This window comes from Xiphophorus hellerii, chromosome 3, assembly GCF_003331165.1.
Source record: "Xiphophorus hellerii strain 12219 chromosome 3, Xiphophorus_hellerii-4.1, whole genome shotgun sequence".
Taxonomy (NCBI): Eukaryota; Metazoa; Chordata; class Actinopteri; order Cyprinodontiformes; family Poeciliidae; genus Xiphophorus; species Xiphophorus hellerii.
In genome coordinates, this window is record NC_045674.1 from 6,498,341 (window position 1) to 6,523,003 (window position 24,663).

Sequence of the window (24,663 nt, forward strand, 5' to 3'; positions counted from 1 at the left end):
ACACGTTTATTACATTATTTGTACAAAATCAGACTTATGTCATGAGACTCTCTGCCCACTTTGAGCTCCTCCATCTGTCTTAGGGTGTCTTTTCCTTTAAATCCTCACCGTTTATGGCTGGAAACAAATGCACAATTATACAACTGTACAGCTTTGAAAAGCAGAAGTAGAGCCTCCTGCGCAACTAACAAGAATACAGCAAGTGTTTTTTGATTTGTAAATGAACAACAAAACAGTTGTCTTTTCCACAGAGTTGGGTAGAGTACCCATAGTTGTACTCAACTAAAAGTAGCACTACTTCAACATATTTTTAATCAAGCAAAAGTAAAAAGTAGCCTTCGAAGAAATAATTCAAGAGTAAAAAAGTATGTGGTAAAAAGGTAAAATGTCTACTCAAATACTAAGTAGTAAAATCAAAACATCAATCGTTTAATATTCAATAGTTAACAGACTGACCTAAATATGCAGTTATGTGGAAACTATGGTATTTTAAGGACCAAAATTAAAGTAATTGATCAGAATTAAAAATCTAAAAAACAACAAAATCATTCAAGACACATTTTTCCCAAATCAGTTTTTTCAATATAAGACTTAAGAATTTGTGAGAATCTGCAGGTGTGTCTGTATTTGGTGATTTTTTTTTTAGTTAAAATAATTCAAGCTTGCTTGAAGTTACTCCCAGTGGGTAGAGTATCCAGAAATTTTTCACAAAAGTAGCGATACTTTATAATAAAATTACTCAAGCGAAAGTAAAAAACATTTAGAATTGTAGAATTATTCTTAAAACTAAATTTTTCCCAAAAAGATTTCTCAAGTAATTGTAACTAGTTACTACCCAATTCTACTTTCCAGCAGTCATTGTACAGTTTATATAGCGGTAAAACCAGCAGTCCAAACAGGCAGCTAATAACCCTCTAATAACCCCAGTGGGTCACACTGGGGTTATTAGTCAAGGGGCTTGCTGATTTATGACGTTAAATCCCAGAGGTTTTTGAAATGGCTCATTTTCTAGACACCAAAAAACATTAACTTATTGCCAAAAAATGGCCAGGTGTTTTTTAAAGTGTCTGGTCTGTTTTTAGAAGCAATAGAGATGAAAATGGAGGTACAAAAACATGCAAAATGTGAATTTTTCATAAGTAGCCTATGGCTTATGAGGTGGAATAATAAAAACACGCCTCATTCTGTATATAAAATCTCACGAGTGAAACAGCAGAATCTCTGAGTTAGAAAATGTCAGAGAAAATCAATAGTGACGTATGTCCCTGATCAATATCTGAAAGGAATTTCCCTGACTCTGTCTTGATTAAATTAGATCCCCTCAAAAAGCATCACTTAATTTAATACCCTGATTGGTTCCTGCCTTATTCAAGTGAACTCAAATTGCTTTAATACAATGTAGGACCTGAACTTAAGATTGGAAGTGGACAAGGAAGATCAGATAGGTTCAAGGACACAGGCATTTAGAGAGATTACATTCGCTTTTCGTTATAGCCACTGTATCTTCCTGTTTGTATCAAAGACCTTTAGATGATATCGCAAGTCACGGTTGGGAGCTGTGTCGAAAAACTTCCTGCAGCAAATCAGGAGATATTTTGAAGTTAAAGATGCAAAACACTCCAACAACGACGTGTTTTCTGAGAGCGCAGCGGATGAAAACAAGCTGCATTGTACATGACGTGACCTTCGGCGGCTGAAGGATCAAAGGGTTCAACATTACCTCAGTGATAATCAAATTAAGTCTGCAAAGCTTTACACAGAGCTCACTTTCCAACTATAAATCCATAACCTGCTGTTTAAATGTACCTCACGGTAACTGCTCAGAGAGCTGTATGCTGCTCACACACTCCTCAAGACTCTGCAGCACAAATACTGTCCAAGGCTACAAACAGGTACATCAATTTGGGAGCTTGACAAGAAATTCCCCTTTAGGTGACAACAAAATGTACATGCCATTAGATCAGCTGCAGTATACTGTGATGAAATAAATTGAAGCCAACAGATGAAAGCTTGGGGCCCCAAACACCAGAGAGAGGACTATTAAAGGTGTTTTTCCACTTCCTTTGTGCTACACTGCCATCTTTTGGTCAGAAACAGAACTGCACCTCGGTTGAGGTCTGATTGAGGCGTGAAAAAGAAAATCTAGTGAGATTTTTTAATGGATAATTTGCTGCTACTGATTTTCTAGTGAATTTTACAACCTTTGTTACCTTCTTACATTTTATATCTTCCAGTCATAAAATGTGTGAATTTTGTGTTTTGCAACGCTCACACATTTAGGTTCACAATATGTTTTTTTCTGAGTTTAGGATATTTCTTTACTTCCCTAACCATCGTCCACATTATGTGTGGTGGCCAGGGCTGCATTCAGGAGAATAAGGGCCCTGGGCTGGAGCCGGTTTTGGTTCCCTATAATTTATGCAAATTGCAGAACATTATTAAGTAGTGTTGCACATTTACAGGCACAAACTAAAGGATTGTTGGTTTAAAACATCTGGCAGATGACTCTACATTGGTCCCAAAACTACGATAATTTTCAAATATTACATATATTATTGTGTTTAAATTGATAAAAATACAATATTTTAAAGGGGAAGCATTATGTTTTCCAGGCACATTGTGATATATAATGGCACAATCAAGTAACTAGGTAACCTTCAGTTGTTATAAAAACGCTATATATGTCAAATATCACTTAAAAGAAATTACACTTTGTAATTATACGCATTGAAATTGGGCCTCTGTCACTTTAAAAACTCTGGATTTTTCTGAAACTACGCTTTTAGGAAGTCATCACAACAGCACTCTATCAACCTTCTAACAACATTTTTACTAGTGGCTCCTATAATGACCTCAGCAGATCCTCAGTTCAACCAGGTGTTTGCTGATTGCTGCTGGCTAGTCTGAAGGAGCAGAGTGGGGGAGTCGTAGAGAATGACTGCTCTGTGAGGAGAAAGCTCAGAGGTTTGGAAACTGCAGCTCAGAAGAGGAACTGCGCCACGAAGGCTGAGCTAGATCCAACCAGGCGTTTTGAACAGCTGAATGGTTGCCATGGAGATTTAAGGATTTCTCAATCATGAATGAAAGAATTAAGGCAAAAATCAAGGTATGATTTTGAAAGCATTATAATATGAAGTAAAGCTTAAAAATGGTTGGTAAACATCAACAATGCACACCAGATTTTTTTTGGTTGGGCTGCCCCCAAAAACTCTGAGCCCTGGGCTACTGCCACTCTGAGCATTTTTTAAGTCTGGTCCTGGTGGTGGCAATGAAAACTTTGGTTTGTTTGTCACACTTGTTCACCCCACTCTGAATTTATAAAAGTGGTTATTTTTCCCCTCTCTATTATTTTTTCTGGATTTAAATATGTTTTAAATCATATTTCTAAAAATATTCCATGGGTAGCAAAGCTTATAAAAGCGATACATGAAAACCTATTATTTTTGTAAGAGTAGACGTTTAAACTGTAAATGCAGAGTTGTGGTAAGAAGTAAAATCTAGTTTAAAAGCTTGATTCATTTTGTTTCCATACATCATAGTGCTATTATTCTACTTTTCTAGAGGAAAAAATAAATCAATGGCCATATACTGATTGCTCCTTTCACTTTACTTATACAAGCATTTATTTGATTTCAAATGACTGGATTGATTCCTTTGCCCACTCTGGGACATTACAACATTATCTGTAGATCAGACAGAAGCTTTCAGCTGAACCACGCTGGAAAATGTATGGAGATAATTATAGAGGCTAATGTTTCACAGTACCCTTTAGTGAGACGCCACTGTCACTAAGGACGGATTCTGGAGAAATGTTTGGGTTTGGGTGTTCATGATGGCCACATTTTCTTTCATCACATATTTTTATACTGTCAACATAGAAAAAACTTTACTACAACCAAAGAGAAAACAAAAATACCTTTTGCTGTCAAATTACTAATTGATTAATCCAAAAACTAAGGGCTGACCTGTTTATTAGTCAGCCCCCCCCGCAGAAAAATTGCGAAGGGCTGACCGGTCCGTGCGACTAAAAAGGTTGGGGACCGCTGTCCTATATTATACATGTATATAATGTAAACAGTACTGCTAGAGATGCAATACGTTTATAGCAGGTGTGTGAATTATCTAATGATCAGGCTGCTGATTGCAGCCAGTCCACAATGTTAGCAGAACTAGAGGGCCCCAAAACCACATTTTGCTTAGGGCCCCATGGAGGCTTGGGCCTCCTGTCCCTATATAATAGACTACAATTAGCCCAATATTAACTGGGCTAACTATAGACAGGCTATTGATTCTGTTAGCATGCTAAGATGTAACACATTACATTAACATCAGTAATGGAGAGGCGCTTTTTCCAAACAACAAAACGTCTTTCTTGTAGACAGAACTGTAGAAGTGACAGAAAATGTGTAAAAAATATATTTTTAAAATGGGTAAAACAGCCTTAATGTGATCATACAATAAACTGTGGAAACCCTTTATATGTAAAAACTAGAATTTTTAAAACTGTGCTTTACCTTCAGAGAGGTAACCAGCTTCTCTTTGCAGACAAGAAACTCAGAGCAGATGAGAATTGTAAGAGAAATACAGAAAAGATACACTGTGGAATAAATAAGAGCTATAAAATAAAGCTATTTCATTTGTCTAATAAAACCACAAGGTATGGACCTGTCCTACACACCATAACTTAAAAAAATTCAATATTTCTACACACCTTTGAAAGAAGCGTGAATACAGAGTAGTGTTTCTATAAAGCAGTTTGATTTTGTAAAATAAAACATGCGCACTAGAGCTCAGTAAATTGTCCAGTAGAGTTATTTAGCGCAAAATATTATTCTTAATGCACTTAATGACTAAAATCAGCTGAACTTTATTAGCATTAAGTTTTATTTAATCACTTGTCCTCGGTTCAATTTGTTCTGGCGATACAGTTAACTTGGCCCGATCCAATTCAGATTAAAACATTTTAACATGTATTTTATTTTAAAATGCATGTCTATCATTAAAACAGAGAATATAAACCTTTAAAAACTCCCACCCGTTGTTTTTCCATCTTTTGAGAGGATCAAAGTGTCGTGGGGAAAGAAGCGCATGCGCAGATGTAGTCTTAATTAATGCAGTTAAATTAGACAGCAGGTATTCTCTGGATGTATGGAGGTGGGTGTACAACTGAAATGAGAATACAAATTGTAAAAAGAAATGAATTTTTAAAAGTAAGTACTGAAATCTTGAAATATTTCTCTCCCATTTTTTGATTCATTTTGTAGTTTTCTCCCCATTTCCCACTTTTGTTAATATTTTGCACATTTTCTGATTTCTTCAGTCAATTTCAAAACTACTGTTAAGTAAAAACACGCAAATTTTCATTGAAGCTTTGTGCAGGTGTTGGACTTAATTACTTGCATAAAAGTACAGAGGGAAACCGGGGGAAAAACATGTAAAATATAATATAATTTATTATTTAATTTGAAGCTAAAACGTATTAATTAACTGTTAATAAGAATCTAAATTCATTTTCATGTAAGCATGAAGTATAATGCAGTGTATTTTATTTTTTTTTTTCAAATAGTTATTTAGTCTGGAGACCATCTATTATCCGTTTTCCTCCGCTAATAGTGCACAACCATCTACATAAATCCGCTCAATGGGGCATGTTGCCATGTTTGCGCCAGACAAACACTCCTGAATTGTGCGCTGCGGTGTGCAGAGTGGATGCAGGATGCGGGGATGTTTGTGTCTGCTCTATGAAGAGGAGGGGAGTGCGCTCTGATTGACGTCAGCTTGTTTCGTGCAGACGGACAATGAGCAGTTGTGTGTACAAATTCACAGAATAAACCCGGGCCTGAAATCCCGGCATCGCTGCTGCTGCTGCTGCTGCTATTTATGCATCGATAGAAGAGATGCGACGCTGCTGTTTCTGCATGCTGCCTTTTTCGCTCAGGTAAGTGAGGTTCATGTTGTTACTTTGTCTCTGATCGCAACTCGTTTCGACGTGATGCTCATGGATAATTCAGAGACACAGAAGCGCCGCTGGGCTTCCGCATAATGAGTCTGTTTATTTTATTTAAAAATATTCCCAATTAAGACATTTTACGATCACTAATGATAAAGAAACAAATAAATGTAGTTTTTAAAGGTGACTCTGTTCGGTACTGAGGCTTAACAAAGGACGGTTTGGTGAAACCCATCTCATTAACAGGAGTCGTGACGCGCGAGCTGCAGATGACGCTCCTCGCGCAGCAGGGAAGCCCGAACTGCAGGAAGGGGGCGCCATTTTTAAACCAAAATCTAAACATTTATGGTAGTGTAATAATATATATATTTACAGAAAAGCTTCCCTTTACTTAAATATATTACACAGATCTGATCTAGTCTTTTTTGTTCAGAGTATTTTTAAATATGTAACGAGTATAAATAAAATAAAATCCAAAGCAGAGATCCTAATGGCTTGAATGAGAATCACAAAACTCCCTCCATCTCACTTTTCTATTATTTTTCCAAATAATAGAAAAATAGATTGATGGGTATTGAGTAGTTAATATCTTATATTAATATTTAAATGTATTTATCTAAATGCATTTAAATAATGCAAATATATAGTCTATATCTACTATACGTAGTCTATATCTGCACCGTTTCCAATCTAAAGAGTTATTTTATTGTCAGGCTAGCCAAATAAAAGGTGTTTAAAAAAACAAATATCTTCCGACATTTTGAAAATATCTACTTAGAAAATTTGTTGTAATTTGTAACCACCATTTTATTTCTATTTTTAGGAATTAAAATAAAGATACACAATTTAGCAAAAAGAAGATGTAAAAAATATTTTAAAAAATCCAACCTGATAAGAAGCAGGTCTGCACTAAAAGTACTGGGACATTTAGTGTCATTCTATGTAGAAATGTAATGCTTATAGAAAAAAACTGAAAATCTGTTTTAAAAATCTGAGTTTCTTATTTAAGTTTATAAACAATAGCTCGTTCTTTTTAATGTTATTGAGGGTCATTGTGAAAGGTCCAAAAAGCTAATAAATTTACCTCTATAAACGTAAATTAAGTTTAAATTTTAAATATACGTCAAAAATATGCAAGAAAAAAAAACAAGGAATTTTTCAGATAAATATCAGTAATTTTCTAGCAAAAACTTGGATAATTTTGAATTTCAAAAGTCGGAAATTTTTAGATTCATTTGAATTTTTTTCTAGCAGATTTTCACCTCTTCATTCTCAGAAATTTCCTTATTTTTTCTAAAAAAGTCTCAAACTTTCTAAATTTTTTCTAGCGAATGTTCAACTTTTCAAGCTCAGAAATTTTCATTTGTTTCTGGAAAATTTCTGAGATTAATCTGAATTTTTGGGTGAAAATTTAGTCTTTTTTTTTCTACAATGGTCCCAGTGTATCTTCATACTTTCATTTCTTCCCCAGGTCTTCTTAAAAAATGGAGGGCAAACATTTGTGAGTACACCTCAGTATTTAATGGGTTGTAACACCAGCTGTGGCACTGATCCAGTCCTCCTCTCTTCGTAGCGGCTCCTCTGGAGAATACCTGGACCGCTTCATCCAGAACCGAGACTCATCGGTGGTGAACAAGTTCCAGAAGAAGTTCTGGAAAACCAAGCAGACGCTGATCAAAGTCACCGGGAAGAAAGAGGATGAACACGTGGTGGCGTCAGACGCGGACCTGGACGCCAAGCTGGAGGCGAGTCAACAGCTTTTTTCTCAGAGCTTTAAACTTTTAGTTATCACGTGACGTCACACTTCCGGTAACTTTGCCCCTGACAACATCTTGGAGGTCACCGTAGCAGTCTTGGCAGTTGCTATGACAACAGTGAACTAGCCGCAATCTTAAAACTAGCTCGCCTCGTTCTTATCTTACTAATAAACAATATAAATACAACTATTACTCGATTACATTAATTGAGCACTCTATCCACCTCTTTGTAATACTAAGATAAATATGAATGACATTTACTGTAGTACTCACTGCCGAACTAGCAAAATTAGCTTAGCTAATGTAGCTTTTAGCTGCTATAAGCTAAGGCTGGCATGTAGCCTACGTTTATACAGCTAGGTCCACTGATTGTATGTTTAGCCAAGTTTTTCATTCACAAGTGTAAATTCAGTAGAAAAATCCCTTGCTTTGTGACTATTTAACTACTTTTAGTTACTATGTCTTTCAAAAAAAGTGTAAGGCAATTAAACCACTCAGTGTTTTATCTAACTTCATTACACTATGTTATAACTCCTGCTGATGTTACTAATATTTTATTGTATACTGTTCTTTGTACACTTGTTGTTCTTTGTTTTCTAATAATAATAATAATAATTAAACAACAACAACAAACGTGTGCACACGTGGGTAAAGTATCTGAAAATTTTACTCAAGTAATAGTAGCACTACTTCTACTTTTACTCAAGTAGCCGCCAAAGAAATTACTCAAGTAAGAGTAAAAAACACTTGAGTCACTTGTCTACCAAGATGGTGCTGACCACTTCTGGTTGGAACTATGTATTTAATTACTATTTAGTTTCATTACTAATATCACATCTCTTGTTTGTGGAAAAACACTTTAGTCTTTCCTGGTTTATAATGATCACTTTGTTCCAGATATCCACCTAATAAACTACTGAACTAAAGTATTAAACAGTGCTGAAGCATCAATCATACTTTCACAGAAATTACTATTTAGTTACTATTACTATTTAGTTCTGTATGTAAAAATGTTCATGTTTTTTAAATCTCATCGGCAGGTCTTCCACTCCATCCAGAGAACATGCATGGAGCTGCTAAAGGTCATTGAGCAGTACCAGAGGAGGATCTGTTGTAAGTCCAGAAAACTCAAAAATATCAGATTGATGAAACTGAGCCAGTCAACCGGGGTATATTACTGTTCAAAATACCAGTAAGTGAGCAACAGCAACAAAAAGAATAGCAATACTTCAATACATTTTTTACTCTAGTGAAAGTAAGTAGCATTTTCAAAAAATTACCTCAAGTAATTTGGTAAAAAGGCTACTCAAGTATCTTTTCACCAAGTACTGAGTAACTGATCAAAACATCAATAATTTAATATTTAAAAATTATGTCAGACATACAAGAATATAAAGTTATGTGAAAATGCTAGTATTTTAAGAACCAAAGTTAAAATCACTTATCTAAATGACAAAATAATAAAATATGGCAATATGTATTTTTTTTTTTCAAATCAGTTTCTTTCAGTAAAGAACTTATGAAACTTATGAAACAAAAACTGCAGATGTTTGTCTGTGTTTGGTGAATGATTGGTTAAAACATGTTTGTTCTTCATTTAGTGAAGTTACTCACAGTGAGTAAAGTACCAGAAAGTTTACTCAGAAGTAGCAATACTTCATAGTAAAATTAGTGAAGTAAAGGTAAAAAGTAAAGCATAATAAAAATACTCCTGAAAGTAAATATAAGTAGTTACAACTCTGTTGACTAATGCCTACTTTTAAACATTTAGTTTGTATTAAATTTGGTCATCTGGATTACTTTTGTTCCCCTTCAAAACTCTTTATATGTTGGCTTTTTAAAGTTTTAGTGGCTGGTTTAATAGCAAAGACTGGGAATCAGTATTTTATTTTCCTAAAACAACATTTTTCATCTTTACTTCTCAGTCCTCTCTCAGGAGGAAAACGAGCTGGGTCGTTTCCTTCGCTTCCAGGGGTCGCAGGATAAAAGCCGGGCTGGGAAGATCATGCAGGCGACAGGGAAAGCTCTCTGCTTCTCCTCCCAGCAGAGGTAGCCATCTCATATTCTGACAGTATACCCACATAAATCCCTTCCTGGATCATTAGATTTAGGGATATAAAATTTCCACAAAATCTTTCAAAGATAAAAGAGCCTAACATGGCGCAGATGTTCACAAGGGCCAAAAAAAAAGTTAGCCACTGAAAAATAAAAAAAAATGTTCAAGATGACCACCACAATTGTCATGTAAAATGTATTTATTTTTGCAGTAAAATCACCAATTAGATTATTGGTGATTGCTTGTCAACCAATCAATTGACAACTGGTGTGAGACCTGCAAACGGCGAGTCCTCAGTTTTAGTTTAGGTGTCTGATTTTGCTTTGTATTATCACTTTAAATTTGTACAAAAAGGAACAAAGTCCAAAACATATGGCAGTGGGTAACATTTTTTGGCAATAATTGGTTTAATAGGCTCAAAAATGGTGGCCATCTTGAGAAATGGCCGTCATCCTGAACTTCAAGTGGCTAATGGGAAAAACCTGAGAGTAAGCATGCAATTTTTTATGCTTGTATCCACATTAGAATGATTTTTAAAGTAATATGCTAAATTATCAGGGGCCTAACATGTTAAAATTCCTCTAATAGACCTCAAAAAGCCAATCAGTGTCATAACATTCATGATATTGTAAAATAAACATACTTCTTGGTTTATAGACCTTTGGAGGCTTGATTTTGAGGACAGCTCTTTTTCTTCCTCTAGGCTGGCTCTGAGGAAACCTCTGTGCCGTCTGTACCAGGAGATCGAGACTTTCCGTTACCGGGCCATCTCTGACACGTGGCTGACGGTGAATCGGATGGAGCAGTCCCGGACCGAGTACCGCGGAGCTTTGCTTTGGATGAAGGACGTCTCTCAGGAGCTCGATCCAGACACGCACAAACAGATGGAGAAATTTCGCAAGGTTTGTCCTCCACAGAAAGGTCTACGGAAACAACAGATGGGAGTTCACCACTAAATATCCTAAATATCAACTAGTTCACAGTAATTAGCAATATCTAAAGGATTGTGGAGTGGTGTGACCAATGGATATCCAGGCTTTCTTTGAGTCTTTGGCTGCTTTTACGATTGGTCTATGGGCCTTACAGAACATGATCATTACATTTTTTGCATAAGAGATTTTAGTCTGGTCAGTTCTGTCTATATTAATTTAGGGTCTATTGTCACTTTAAATCTAAATAACCAGTTGTTGGCCACGCCCACAACTCAGTGTTTACAATCACACGTGAAAATCGCTGCAAACAGATGCACAATTGTACAACCATACAATACTGAAAAGCATTAGTAGAGCCTCCTGCACAGTCAACAAGAATGCAGCAAGTGGTTTCTTAAAAAAATTTGTCTTTTCCAGCAGCCATTGTACAAATCTTGAGATGAGTATCAGAAATTTTCTAGAAAAGAACTTAGGAGTTTATGAGCTTAAAAAGTTTAAAATTTGCTAAAAAAAACTTTGCCATTTTTGATTAATCTCAGAAATTATAATGAAAAGAAACATGAAAATTTCTGAGATTCTGTCTTTTGAAACGTAGAAATGCTTTTCTAATTAAATTTTTGAGAATAATCTCAAAATGTAAGTTTTTTAAGCACATTTTTGACTTTCCTTGTTTTTTTTTTTCTAGAAAATTTCTGATATTAATCCAAAAATTTCTGAGTTTTATTTGGTGGAAATTTACTCCTCTTCTTTTCTACCAACAATGGCCCTAATGCGCTATCGTAGAATTGACTCCCAAAACTGAAAACTTTGCATACAGTAGATGAGCTGAACAAAACTGCATCTCTCACGTCCTCTATCAGATGTTTTCAACTCATCTTGTAAAGAAACAAGTTTCAGATTCTGTTTTCATGCGCCACTAGAGGGCAGAACTCACCCAAAAACCACAACCAGTCAGCACTTTGCCCAGTTCAACTTGTTTATTTCTCCTTTTTAATTAAATCTTAGGTTCAGGCTCAGGTTCGGACGACTAAAAGCAGCTTCGACAAGTTAAAGAACGACGTCTGCCAGAAGGTTGACCTGCTGGGGGCGAGCCGCTGCAACCTCCTCTCACACATTCTGACCACATACCAGGTTCATCTCCTCTATTGAGCTCTAATCAGAAAACCAATGGGAAATTGAATTAAACAGAAATTATCTGTGTTTCAGACGACTCTTTTGCATTTCTGGGGGAAAACGTCTCACACCATGGCGGCCATACACGAGAGCTTTAAGGGCTGCCAGCATAATGAGGTTTCCACAGTGAAGGTCAGAGCGTTTCTCCATGAGGAAAAGAATTACAGGCAAAAAATAAAGAACATGATGAGTTGGGTTATTGTTTACAGGATTCCATGGACAAAACGATGGAGAAGAAAACATCGGAAAGGGAAACAGAGGAGAGAAGAAATGAGACAACTAATGACCAGCAAGTTTTCCATTTAGTTTTTACTTTTGATCACACTTCAGGGGAGAAAAGGGAAAACATGCTAACAAAAACTGTTTTTACATATTCAGATGTGGCACCAATATTAGTACATCTAAAAGTTTCTTTAAATGAATGTAAATGAACTGAATTTCTAGGAATTTATTAATCACTTCCTGTTTGACCGGAGCAACTATAAATGTGACACTTTACTGATGTGCAGATTGAAGATAAAATTGTTCTATTATTTTTATGCTTCTTTATTGATGTTGTCAACAAATGTGTGTAAATAGATACCAAAGCTCTTCCTTTGTATGTGCAAATTACTCTGATATTCTGCTTCTTAATTTTACAGACTAATCTCATTAGGACATGAAGAAAAAAGTGAAAATTTGAGAGAAGGTAAAATATGTTCACCACCCCTGCTTTTTAATTTTTTTTTTTTTATGTTGTTGCATCACCAATTACTAATATATGCTTCTACTTTATAGACGTTGCCTTAATAATAAGAGTTGATGGAGTATCAGTAATAAATTAGCATAAAATGGTGAGAAACTTAACTCTTCAATGCTCTGATTATTAGTGTAAACACATATAATAATGCAATAACATAATAATTGCATTTGTATCAACGATATGTGGTTCAGAAAGCAGAATGTATTACATTTTGACAGCAAACGTGGGTGTTTTTGTCATCAGAATGTCATTTTTATGCTTTACAAATAAAGTAAACTATTAACCTTGCTAGTATATTTTATATACTGTAAAAAGAAAAAATGAAATTATTAACTACAGCAGGGGAAAGCTGCTTATACTTAAGAATAGCACTATTTCAGCATGCTTTTACTCAAATGAAAACAATTCAGCCATCCAGCAAAAAAGTATTTGGTAAAAAGGCTAATCAAGTAAACAATATAATATTTAAAAATTACATCATCAAAATGGACCAAAATATAAAGTTATGTGAGAAATGTTTGTATTTTAAAGATCGGAATGAAAATATCTGATAAAAATATTTTCCCAAACCATTTTCTTTCAATATAAAACCTATGAAACATTAATAAAAACTGAGCGTCTGTAGCTGTGTTTCCATTACAAATGTTAGCTATTTTTTTTGTGTTTTAGAAACACAATTAAAATCACACGTGAATATGTTTGTTCATGCGATAAGTCTTTAAAAAACATATCGTACCGTTAAAAACTTCCTGTCTTCTGCTGGGTTGTGCCAGTGGTGACATCCGATTTTTGATCATGTGACTCGTGTGATACAAAAAAATTTGTTTCCACTGCAGTTTTGCAAAATAAATAAATTTCTATACGACTAAAATAAAAACCACCTTTTTATCAAAAAATTAATTAGCATGTTTCTATTAATCAAATTTATTTCTGAAATATCAAATTGCTCAATTATATGTTCAATAGAAACAAACCCGTTGGTCCATTATTTTGCCTGGTTAATTTTTTGAACAATAGCTTGTTCTTTATTTATTGGTAGAGTATCCAGATATTTTACTCCAGAAAGAGTAACTTAAAAATAAAGCTACTTCAGTAAAAGTAAAGTGTAATACTCCTATTAGTATATTTTTGCCCAAAGTAACTGTAACTAGTTACTACCCATCTCTGAACTAGTAATTAAGCTGATAAGATTAAAAAGATTGCTTTGTCCTTTCTCAGAGTTGGATGGTGAGGAGGACAGTCTGGCTCTGCTCAATGAAATCCTGGGCGGTTTGTTTGTGGACGATTTTTCCCAGGAATGGACCAAAGGGTCTGGAGAGACGGAGGCGAGCGCCGGGCCGCCCGACACCCAGCAGCAGGAACACTCGTTCTTTTTGCCGTCACAGCTTTTGGACCAAAGCTTGAACAAGTCTTCTGCCTCAGGTCAGAAAACAACCAAACCTCTGATTGTGCAGTTTGTTTTCCTTCAAACTTAAAACTTGTGGTGTGATTAAAAGGCAAGCATGCAGAGACTGGAAACCAATCACTTTGTAAAAGTGATTGGTTTCCAGTTATATACTTTGTGGAAGTCTGTCTTACAAAAAGATCCTAATAAAATACGTCAAAGCTAATGCACCTGTATTTGGGCCTATACTAAGAAATGGAAAATAAAACTAAATTACGAGAACAAAGTTGTAACATATGAGAATAGTCATAATATTACGAGAGTAAAGTTGACATAATGAGACTAGAATTTATATTATGTCTTTATTCTTTGACTTTATACTTACACAAGCTTATTATGGCACTTTTTTTTTTCTTTCTTAGTAACCTTGTTGTAATATTGCCCGTCTCTCCTCTGGATAATTAGTGCCAAATTAATAAATGCAAACAAAACAAGCAACATTCACATTTCTTAATGAAATATTCCTACATAATCTATTTCCTGGAAACATAAACGTGCCTAAAACAACATTTAAGAGCTGATAAGGAAACTTTTCAGACATTTATCAGATGTGTGGAATGATTTCTCTTTGCATTGTCTTATTTTATTTGTGAATCAGACTGGACCGGGATCGTCCCACAGCCAGACTTATCACCTGGATCTGGACAGAACCCCGTAAAGCCAGCGGTGAAAGGTAGGACTAATGGATGCAAGTGGATTAATGGTTTATTTGATTCTAATTTGTTCTAATTGATTAACTAATAGCGTCCGATTAGAACGTCTTTTAGCGTTGTAGTTTGGCCGCCATCCAACAGAGAGCGCTGCTGGTCATCCTTAAGCGGCGCGGTTGATACAGAAATTTAAGATGGCGGCGGTGCCGTAACAGAACGGTTAAGAGAAACGGTCCAGAGTTCGTTATGGAATGTAAAATCCACTTTATATTTTGAAATATAAACACTCAACAAGTTCCTTCAGTTATTGTCTCAATGTCGCTCATTCAGTCGAGCTTCATGACGGAGAATTATACAACGAGGAAGAAAAACATGGCGGCAATAAGTACGGTTGATTTTTTAGGCTGCTGCGAGTTAAAGCGCTTCATGGAGCGAAAGGTTTAGTTTTCCTTCAAGAGCAACGACCGACGGTACTTCTGAATGGGAAATTAAGTGTTTCATATTTTATTCTTTTCATCTTTTTATTTTTTTATTCAGCAACCTAATAGGTTTTGTTATGTTATACAAGTAAGTTTAAGACCACAATTTTCTGTTTATTGAGTCAGTATTTACTTCAGCGGACATAAAATAATGTTAAAAATTTAAGGATTTTTTAAAAATGCATCAATATTATGAAAAATGTAGCCCTTCATGTTATGGAAAAACGGTCGGTTCTCGTGTTACAAACGAAAACTCAGAATTTTAAGAAAATGACTAATAATCAACTTTAGATTAACTCATTAACCGATAACTTGCACCCGTAGTAGCACTGAATTTCGATACTTTGAGAAACAAAGCAAGTTTAGATTTTCATTTTATGACTCATGCTTTGTCTTCCTGCTGTGTAGAAACAAGCGGGCCATCCAAAGATCTGTCAGCGTGGTTCGACCTGTTCGCTGACCTGGACCCTCTCTCCAACCCAGATGCAATCGGAGCAGCCAGCAGAGAAAACGAGCTTCACACTGCATAGTTCTTCCTGAGCAACGTGACACATTTAAAAACTACATCCATTTGTTTTGGTTTCAGCTGCAAACTGTTTCCAGTATGATGATAATCACTGGTCAGAGGCTGGAAGACTGGATTTTTAAACTTCTTCCCAACGCCAAAAGAAACTAACACACAACAATCAAGTCAGAACAAGTTACCATATATAAAATCAATCACATTAAATTATAACAAAACGTAATGTACCAAATTTGTTGCCGTAATAGCTGCGTTTCCATTAACTATATAATTGTGTAATTTAACATTTTGAAAATAAATTCTCTTAATTGACACAGGCCAATTTAGAAAAAAAATAGTTTTTTGATAAAAAGTTTTGACGTTGGGTGGTTTGGAATTGGTTTATTGTTCAAAACTAAATTTGAAATATTGTTTTTTGCATTATACACAAGTCAAATAATCAACAATTGGATGTTACTACTGGTAGAAACCACAAAGAAGAAAGGAAGCAATATGAGGAAGATGGCAGAGCATTTGTTTAAATGACTTATTGTGTGAACAAACTTATTCACACGTGATTTAATTGCATTTCTTATTTAATAGAAATTGCAAAATTGTGTTTTTATATTAGCAAAATATAAAAAGTTTTGCACACATTTGTAATGGAAACACAGGGATTGTCTTGAGGAATATTCCCCCTAAAAATTAACCCTCAGTTGCTGTTGTCATAACTCTTAACTATAGATGAAATTCTGCAGTTATTCTTCAATTAAACAGTCAATGTTTCAGTAATCTAATTAAAATTTTGAAATTATATAGTGCAACTTTTAAACATTAATTTGTGTTTTAATTTGTATAACTTTCAACAAATAAAAGTGTTGATTTGATTAGGGAATATTGTCATCTAAAGGTGGAAAAATGTAAAAAATAAAAATAATTTTAAAAAAGACTCACCTACTGAAAATTTTAGCAAAAAGAAGTGAGAAAATCCAGCTTTCATCCAAACTCTGCTGTATTTTACAGCTGTAAAAGTTAGAAACTGGTCACAAAAAGTTGGTATTTTGATTCTTTATAACCATTATTACAAAAGTTTAACTTTAGCAATTGTTTGGAGATTTTAATCTAGATTTAAACCTGATGAAATATTTAGAAAGTGTTTAATTTAATTTAAAAAATATTCAGATAATTTAAGTTTCACAAGGGATTTTATTAATCAAAACAGCGACTCATGTTGCTATCAGATGCAAAATGCACATCTGTTATTTTTCAGCTTAAATTTTTGTTTTGTAAACTTGAATTTAAGAATCTCTTAAGAGTCGTAGAAAGCAGACGTTTCTTCCACTCAGTTCAAGCTTTCAATCAACACAACTTAATGGTTTTGCACTGTGAGTTTTTATAAGACATCCAGTTGGTGTTTAAACTGTTTGCTTTATTTGAAGAGATTCCCTCAGTAGTTACATAAACTCATTACTGCATGCTGTCGCTAGTTATACTGTTGGTCATCACTGCTTTATTTCTTTCTCCAAAGTCTTTAGACATGTATGTATTTTCCAGGGCTGCTCCTTTGGGGCAATATTCAGTTTTAATTTTATTTTTTGAGCCAATAAAACAGAATAAGACACTATTTACTAACGTTGATGAAAATGCTGCATCAACAAGATATATATGAAGAGGAATGTCTTAAGACTGCCGTGTCAAACTCATTCTCATTGTGGGCCGTATCAAAACAGTGAATGATTTCAAGAGCCGGTTGTGGCAGAATAAAACTGTTAAAATATTCACACTGATCAGTCCCTTCAGGATTTTGATATTGTTTTTGTGAGTTTTTTTTGTAATCACAGATTTTGTGATGTTAATTTAGAAATAATTTCGTGGATTTTGTGATATTTGAGCTTCTGTATGATGGTAAATGTGACTTAAAGCTGAGGCAGCAGTGTAGTAGAAGAAATACTGCCACCTGCAGGTGGGAGTTGCAATTACAAATGTTGGCAAATCTTTGTAATCGGCACAATTTGTAATTTTCATTATATAAGAAATGCAATTGAAATCACACAGAAATAAGTTTGTTTACGCGATAAGGCGTTAAAAAACATGCACCGCCACGGTTCTCCAACTACTTCCTGTCGTCTTCTTCATGGTTTCCACCAGTGGTAACATCCTGTTTTTAATCATGCGACTTATGATGTGAAAAATTGTTTCCATTGCAGTTTTGCAAAAAAAACCCCACCTCATCCTAAAGCTCAAAAACGTATTAAAAAAAAGCAGGATTTTCCAAAATTTGCTTGTATCCATTAAGAAAATATTACCAAAATGTCAGTTTGCGCAGTTATAAAGTAAATGGAAACACAGCTATGCACTTAAATGTTTCTGAACATTTTCGCACAAAATTAGCATTAAACTAATAATTATGCATTACCATGAAAAAATGCGGGGATCTGTTGATTTGTGTAAATTGTTAAATCGCAAAAAACTGCAGGGACTGATAGAAACTTTAGGATAAGTTTAGTGCTCAAATATTATGTCAATCAAATCAAAGCGGTTTTTAAATTAAAATCTGTAAAATTCGTTTGTCAAGAGGCCCACATAAAAATCTACGGCGGGCCGGATTTGCCCCCCGAGCCTCAAGTTTGACACACCAGCCTTAAGATATTTACAGATGAGACTCGTTGTGACTCTTGAAGCTACACGTTGTTTTAATTTTCCATCATCATATCGACTTTATGAAGAGCCTTAACTTTACCTCAGCCTCTACATGTGAGATGTTACCGAATGCTGATGTTTGTCCATGTGTGTCTCAATGCCCTTTAAAAAGAGAAGACATATCAATTCAAAAAGGCTTTTCTGTTTCCTTTATTGAAAAAAACAAGATCTACACAAAAACATGTAAAACACAGAAGAATCAATTCATCATCGCCAACAACGGCAACTACTTCTTTAAACGTTCGGCACACTGAATGGATACGGTCGAAGATTTTGAAGTTGCAGAACAGATTTTATTTTTGAGGAATCGGTCATTATTTAGATAAATCTCAACAGGGTGTCATCAGCATATGAACTGCAACGTTTATGCTTTAATATCTCTGAAACGTGCTGAGAACTCAGCAGTAACATCAGACGTTACATGAGCGTTTTCCTTTATGGAGCCCAAACTATAAAACAAACTAGTGTTGTTTTTCTGCTAAATAAAAATCCATTGCACATTCTTCTGATTGTTTTAAGTAACAAACTTGAATACAGCACAGAACAGTGATTATCTTTTCCTTTCCAATTAAGTGCTTAAGCTTGGGTTTACAAAAAAAAAGAAAAGTTTGTGTGTTTCTCAAATTATGCAGCAATGGTTTTATGTTGAGCACTGGTCGTTTTTGCCCCTTTTTTATTCTTATTTTTATTTCTAGTAATCCCCTGATAGCCTAATGTAAGGAAATGTTTTTACTCTAATGAACTTCATCAACCCTCAGAAGGTCAGTCAAGGTCAAATCTGTCATTTTTGACCCAACAGGATTTATTTAAAGCCAGAAAACCAAAAAAATCTTGAAAGAATGCTACAAATAAATCACAATCAGTCTTTAGATTAAATAATAAAGCAGGTAAAGAATTTTAAAATGCACCTTTTTGAAACAAAATAGCACTTTTGATTGAAGCTGTCTACAACAGGAAGGCAACTGTAAACTGAGAATTGATTGTTTTCTTAAAGAAAAACATTTTCTATATAAATATGTTGGGTATTTGTGTGCTTACCTGTTGAGAACACAAAAAGATTAAATTAGCTCTTTTCCTAACAAGATCAGCTGGGAAATCTATAACTGAAGCAGGAAATCAAAAGATTGCAGGTGTTTTTTTGAGCCTTTTTGGTAGAAAATACCTTTTTTTCATCAATATTTAGCAACATGTTTTTCTTTTCTATGCATTTTAAATCCTCTCTGATCCACCACAAGCGCAGCTTTAGCTTCAGTGATGTTTTAAAGACAGAAAACTAGATTTTCTAGAGTTTGAGTGGCAGATTAACCTAAAAGCAGCCAGAACACGATTAAAACGAGAGACCTGCATATGTGCTCACCTAATATAAATTATTCTGGTTGCAGTTATTTCATGGATAGAAATCAACACTATCCATGAACAGGAGCAGAAATTACAATGTCCATCTACCAGGGGTGTCCAAAGTGCGGGGCGGGGGCCATTTGTGGCCCTTTGTACCCAAATTTGATCCGATGGAGACATTTTAATTCAAATCAAGATAAAATTATTGCTGATTTAATTTTCTTACAATAGAAAATAAATATGCCACAAAGTTTTACAAAGCTTTTGTAATATTAAAATCACATTTATTCATACACTTTATTTTAACGGAAAAGCCAACTTTAATGTACCAAAATCAGCTTTTTTAACTTATTAAACATGGCAAAATATAGCAAGCATTTAAAAAAAAAAAATCCTGTTATAACTGAGAATTGTTTTTTTTAATACAGCAAACAAGCAAAATCCTTGTAAAATTTGGGATCTACCATGAATAATTTCTCTTGGTTACAAAAGGATGCTAGCAAGTAAACTTTTGGCCCACATGTCAGTTTGTGGTGATCTGATCTAAAACGTTCCCCTTATTGGTAAAATACAAACTCATTATGTAAAGAAAAGTGAGAACTTCACTTTATAGCTTAAAAATATAAAGTAAAGTATTCTATTCTGCTGACATGTTTTTTTGGCAGGGGGGATTTTTGCCCTTTAAATTTACATTTTTTTCCCTGGATTGATTTTTTCCATCCCATTGTTAATATTGGGCCGATATCCCCTCTCTCCATTCTGCTACCATCAGAAAACATTTTTCCAATCTCCCTCCTCACTCAATAAACCCCTTTATAAAACTTTTTGCACCCAAACAGGAAACTTTGCCTTCAGTTATTTCAGATTTTGAATTGATGCCAGACTCTTTCAGCTTTTTTGTGTTTTTATTTCCCATTTTTATTGATTTTGACCACTGAAATAGATAAAACAGCAGCTTATTTACAGGTATAAAGTGGGGATACCGGTCCTGAAAGGGGCAAATAGACCCAGAGCCTCATATGACACTTAATCACTTTACAAAAATGAAAAACACACAAACATTCTGGCACAAAAAATGCCCTGATATCTCGAATATGACGGTCTCTGTGCCGTTTTGTAGTTTGCTTTGGTTTGTGTTTAATATAATTGTTACATAGCTGCAAAATTCTCATGCCAAATCAAAATAGCTTGTGAATTAAAGTAACTTATGCAGCTCGTTGTGGAATGTGTCGTAGACACCTGGAACTGGTTTCAATGTCAAAACCTAAAAAATTCAGTCTGAATTAAACCTGCGTTTCCTGGGAATGAAAAACAAAAGAGGACATTTTGGAAAAAAAATCTCCTTGTGAGAAAATCACTATAAACGCTGAGGAATGGCAGCACAGCCCCACCATTCGCTTCTAAACAACCTGAGTTACTGCTAACAGTCGGTTGAGCCAATAAGAAGGCGATAGGAAAGTCGTGTGCTTTGTGTTTACTTGGTCACTCATTAAACAGCTCGTATTTTTGCATTTTGTGCTTAGCTCGTCCTGTTGCCATGGTAATCACACTGTGTACAGGTTCAGGCCTGGCCTAAACAAAACCTGCAACTGCATTCAACAAGTACTGCTGCTTCTCATTAACAAAACGCAACAAGTACATTCAAACATATATGTCACAAATAATAACAATAAAAATAAAAATGTCTTGTGCCCTTTAGAGCCAAAATGGGGTAAATTACAAGAAATCCCATTTGTGTTTTAGCTTCAACACTGAACAGCTGGATAATAACATGAACACAATGCAGTTTCTGCTGATATTGCATGGTTACAATTCTGGATTTTTTTTCTTTTTTAAATTTTTATTTATTTTTATCTTGATAAGACTGCCAATGCTACATATAATTTAATTATTCAGTTCTATTTATTGCAGGATAAGCAAACGATTTCCTGCTATATGTGACGATGGTGGGTTAGGTTAGTGATGGGAGGAGAGCGGTCAGCAACAATGCCCAAACATCAAGTATTATCCTCAAACAGGAATCCATTTCCACGCCGAGGGCGCCCCCTGCTGGCTAATGTTAGGATTATCAGAGTGCAATTTTTTTGTTGTCATTTTTTTTTCCTTTTTGTTTTTAAGCCAAACCACCAGGCTAGATGCCATGTTTTATTTGTAGGTGGTTTTATTTGTAGGTGGTTTTATTTGTAGGTGGTTTGGTCATGAATACCTGAGGACCAGCTGGTGAGGACTACATGTGCTGAGCCGTCTCCTGACTCAGCACTCAGGCCGCCGCCGCCCCTCAGGTCTGCGGACGACAAAAACGTAGCTGCTGGCGCTGCGGGCTGAGTCGGGGTCACCTGAGTTGCGAGGCCGCTGTTGGCGTGAAAGCTGGGGCTGATGGGGGAGAACAGGGAGGAGCAGAGGAGTTTGACGGGGCAGAAGGCCGAGCCTCTGGGGATGAAGTTCACCTTGTTTTTGTCAGGACATGAGAACAGAGGGAAGCCTTTGGATTTGCCCGATCTGAAAAGGACAGAAGTTACCCTTAAATTACGATGGCCTCCATTTTGTTCACAGCAATTTTGTTTTTTTATAAAAGAAATGTGGGAATATTTTAGCTTTTCTGCAATTAACAAACGACTAACAATTAATCGAATTAATCATGATTAACCAATTATTGAAATAATTGGCAACTAATTTAGTAATCAATTAATCATTAACTGGAGTATACAGACTGTTAAAAACAAGACAATTTGTTTAAAAAACTATTCAGAGCCATAATTAAGCCAAACTTTACAGATATAGATGTATATTCATTTAAAATAAAACAGTTTTGTCTGTAAATAAGTTTTACCCAAACAGCCAAAACTCAGAGTCTTACGAAATATTTTGTCTAGTTTCTAGTGTAAATATCTTAGTGCACTTGAAACAAGATAAAACTAACAAGTAACTCTTTTTGGCAAGTTATAGGAGCTTGTTTTAATTTAAATAATTCCTTAATACTGATGAAAAAGTGCTTGTTAAATTGGCACATTATTTCACTTGTAACTTGGGAAGATGTCTTATGTTATCCCGTTTCTCCTACAAGTAATTGTGGCGCAATGCCATGACAAAATGAAAGCTGCCACACCTTCAGAATGAAGTTTTATTTAAAAATACATGTTAAAACTATGCAATAATGTAAACGCATCATGATGGTACTTACACCAGCTCATCAAACACTTTGACCCTCTCACATCCCTCTGGAGGTTCCCGTTTGAACATGTAGCTGTTGTTTGGTTTGGGCGAAGTGGCGAACTTGGGAAGAGGAGAGCTGCACCCGCTGTCTGAAAACAGAGAAAAACAAAGTAACGAATGGTGAGCAGGCCTGTCCCAATACGCAATAAACCAATTAATCGCACGATAATTGATCATTTCCATTTGTATGATTTGTTATTTCTCTCTTTCTACCAAAAACTGGATGACAGTCTGGTGTCTTGGTCTTAACTAGCCTTTTTATGAAATACAAACACAGACTTCATAATTCATGCACTCCTATGTGTTGCATGTAGTGCAGGGGTGTCCAAAGTGCTGCCTGAGGCCATTCGTGGACCCCAACTGCAGATCAACAGTAATACAAGTTTTAATGAGGGTTAAATTATTACCAACGTCATTTTCTTACAACGGAAAACGTTAAGTACAGCATAAAGTATTCATCATTTTGTAGCCAACAGGTTTATCCAGAGTCTTTGACTAAAAAGCCGACTTTGCTGCAAAGGAATCAGCTTTTATTTAATTTATTGAATTTGGCTAAATATTAGCAAGTGTTTTGAAAGAAACCGACCCAATCTTATTCCTATAACTGTGTGTAGATGAGATAAATTGAGCCTAAAAGAATTTGAAAACTAGACTCCTTTCTTTTAATATAGCAAACGTGCAAAATCCTATTTACTTGTTGAATCTATGATGAATAACATCCCTTTCCTTCCAAAAAATAAATAAATAAAATTGGACGACTTTATTTTAGAACAATAATACAACAAACTACCATCAGGACAAACCTTTATCGATTTCCTCAGCAGAACAGGGACTTCCGTCATGGGAGTGAAGGTGGTCGGAGCTGCTGGGTCGGGGCGACGGGCTCGATTCGCCGCTGGACGGGGCCTGTGTGTCGGTGTCCCGGGTGTCACCGCTACTGCTGCTGTAGCGGTTCGGAGGGAAGGGCGGGCGGCGGCCATCCACCGCCTCCATGGCCTGTGAGGAAATGAGGTGGTACAAAAATAGTGATGCAAATGATCGATTATTGGGTTAATCTAGAGTTTGATCGACTAAAGATTAATTGCAAAACGGTCATTTTCTTAGAAATTAGTTTTCTCTTGTATACAGAGGGTCGACCATCTTTCCATAACAGGAAGGGCTAAATAAAGGGCAGAATTTAAAAAAAATAATTCAAATGTAACATTATTTTGTGTTAGTTATGTTAAATACTCACTGAATAAATAGAAAATTGTGGTTTCCTCACGATTAAACTTAGACATATTTATAAAATATAACAAACAAGACTTATAAGATTGCAGAATAGAAACATTTAAAAATGAAAATTAAATTTGTGAAACGCTTAATTCCCCATGAACACCGTCTTGTTGCTCTTAAAGGAAAGTTAAAACTTCACTCCGTGAAGTCTTGTATCCTCTTTGCTTTTCTATCGACTTCGTAGCACATCAGTGACTTTTGGATGGGAAGCTAAAGCTACTCCGTCACACAAGTCGGTTGAATGAAGCGCCTTTAAAACCTAAGGAGCTTTTCGAGTGTTTATATTTCAAAAAGGAACGACATAAAGTGAATTTTGCATTCCAAATCGGACCAAGTCTGGACCGATACGGCCGCCATCTTTGTTTCTGAGTCAAAGGCTCCGGCTTAGGGAAGACCAGCGGCGCCACCTGCTGGCCGGCGGCCACACTACAACACTAACAGTGTAAATTCTG

At 35.4% G+C, this 24,663-nt stretch overlaps 2 protein-coding genes across 4 annotated transcripts in view; one reads left to right on the plus strand and one right to left on the minus strand.

Annotated features, from left to right (window-relative positions):
• The first annotated feature begins 5,653 nt into the window (after positions 1-5,653).
• On the plus strand, positions 5,654-18,522 carry ica1 (islet cell autoantigen 1). The gene is made up of 13 exons (XM_032555861.1): positions 5,654-5,938; positions 7,422-7,451; positions 7,524-7,695; positions 8,748-8,820; positions 9,633-9,756; positions 10,467-10,665; positions 11,701-11,826; positions 11,902-12,000; positions 12,078-12,157; positions 12,510-12,556; positions 13,829-14,032; positions 14,653-14,727; positions 15,592-18,522. Exons 2-13 carry the CDS (start codon positions 7,435-7,437, stop codon positions 15,711-15,713), a joined length of 1,338 nt encoding a protein of 445 aa, XP_032411752.1. The 5' UTR covers positions 5,654-5,938; positions 7,422-7,434; the 3' UTR covers positions 15,714-18,522.
• A 1,865-nt stretch (positions 18,523-20,387) lies between these two features.
• glcci1b (glucocorticoid induced 1b) overlaps positions 20,388-24,663 on the minus strand; it is a 36,617-nt gene continuing 32,341 nt past the window's right edge. For 2 of the 3 annotated variants that reach the window (XM_032555860.1, XM_032555853.1), the window contains exons 7-9: positions 23,740-23,932; positions 22,905-23,025; positions 20,388-22,222 (exon numbers count right to left, since the gene is read on the minus strand). In XM_032555860.1, the coding sequence (XP_032411751.1) occupies positions 21,901-22,222; positions 22,905-23,025; positions 23,740-23,932 (636 nt within the window). In that variant the 3' untranslated portion in view covers positions 20,388-21,900. The remainder of the gene's footprint in view (positions 22,223-22,904; positions 23,026-23,739; positions 23,933-24,663) is intronic. The other variant, XM_032555859.1, reaches the window with a different exon arrangement.

Bases quoted from the DNA above. Each gene is read 5' to 3' on its own strand.
- ica1 (XM_032555861.1), top strand. The intron at 12,001-12,077 runs GTCAGAGCGTTT...TATTGTTTACAG, and splicing joins ATGAGGTTTCCACAGTGAAG to GATTCCATGGACAAAACGAT. The intron at 14,728-15,591 runs GTAGGACTAATG...CCTGCTGTGTAG, and splicing joins CGTAAAGCCAGCGGTGAAAG to AAACAAGCGGGCCATCCAAA.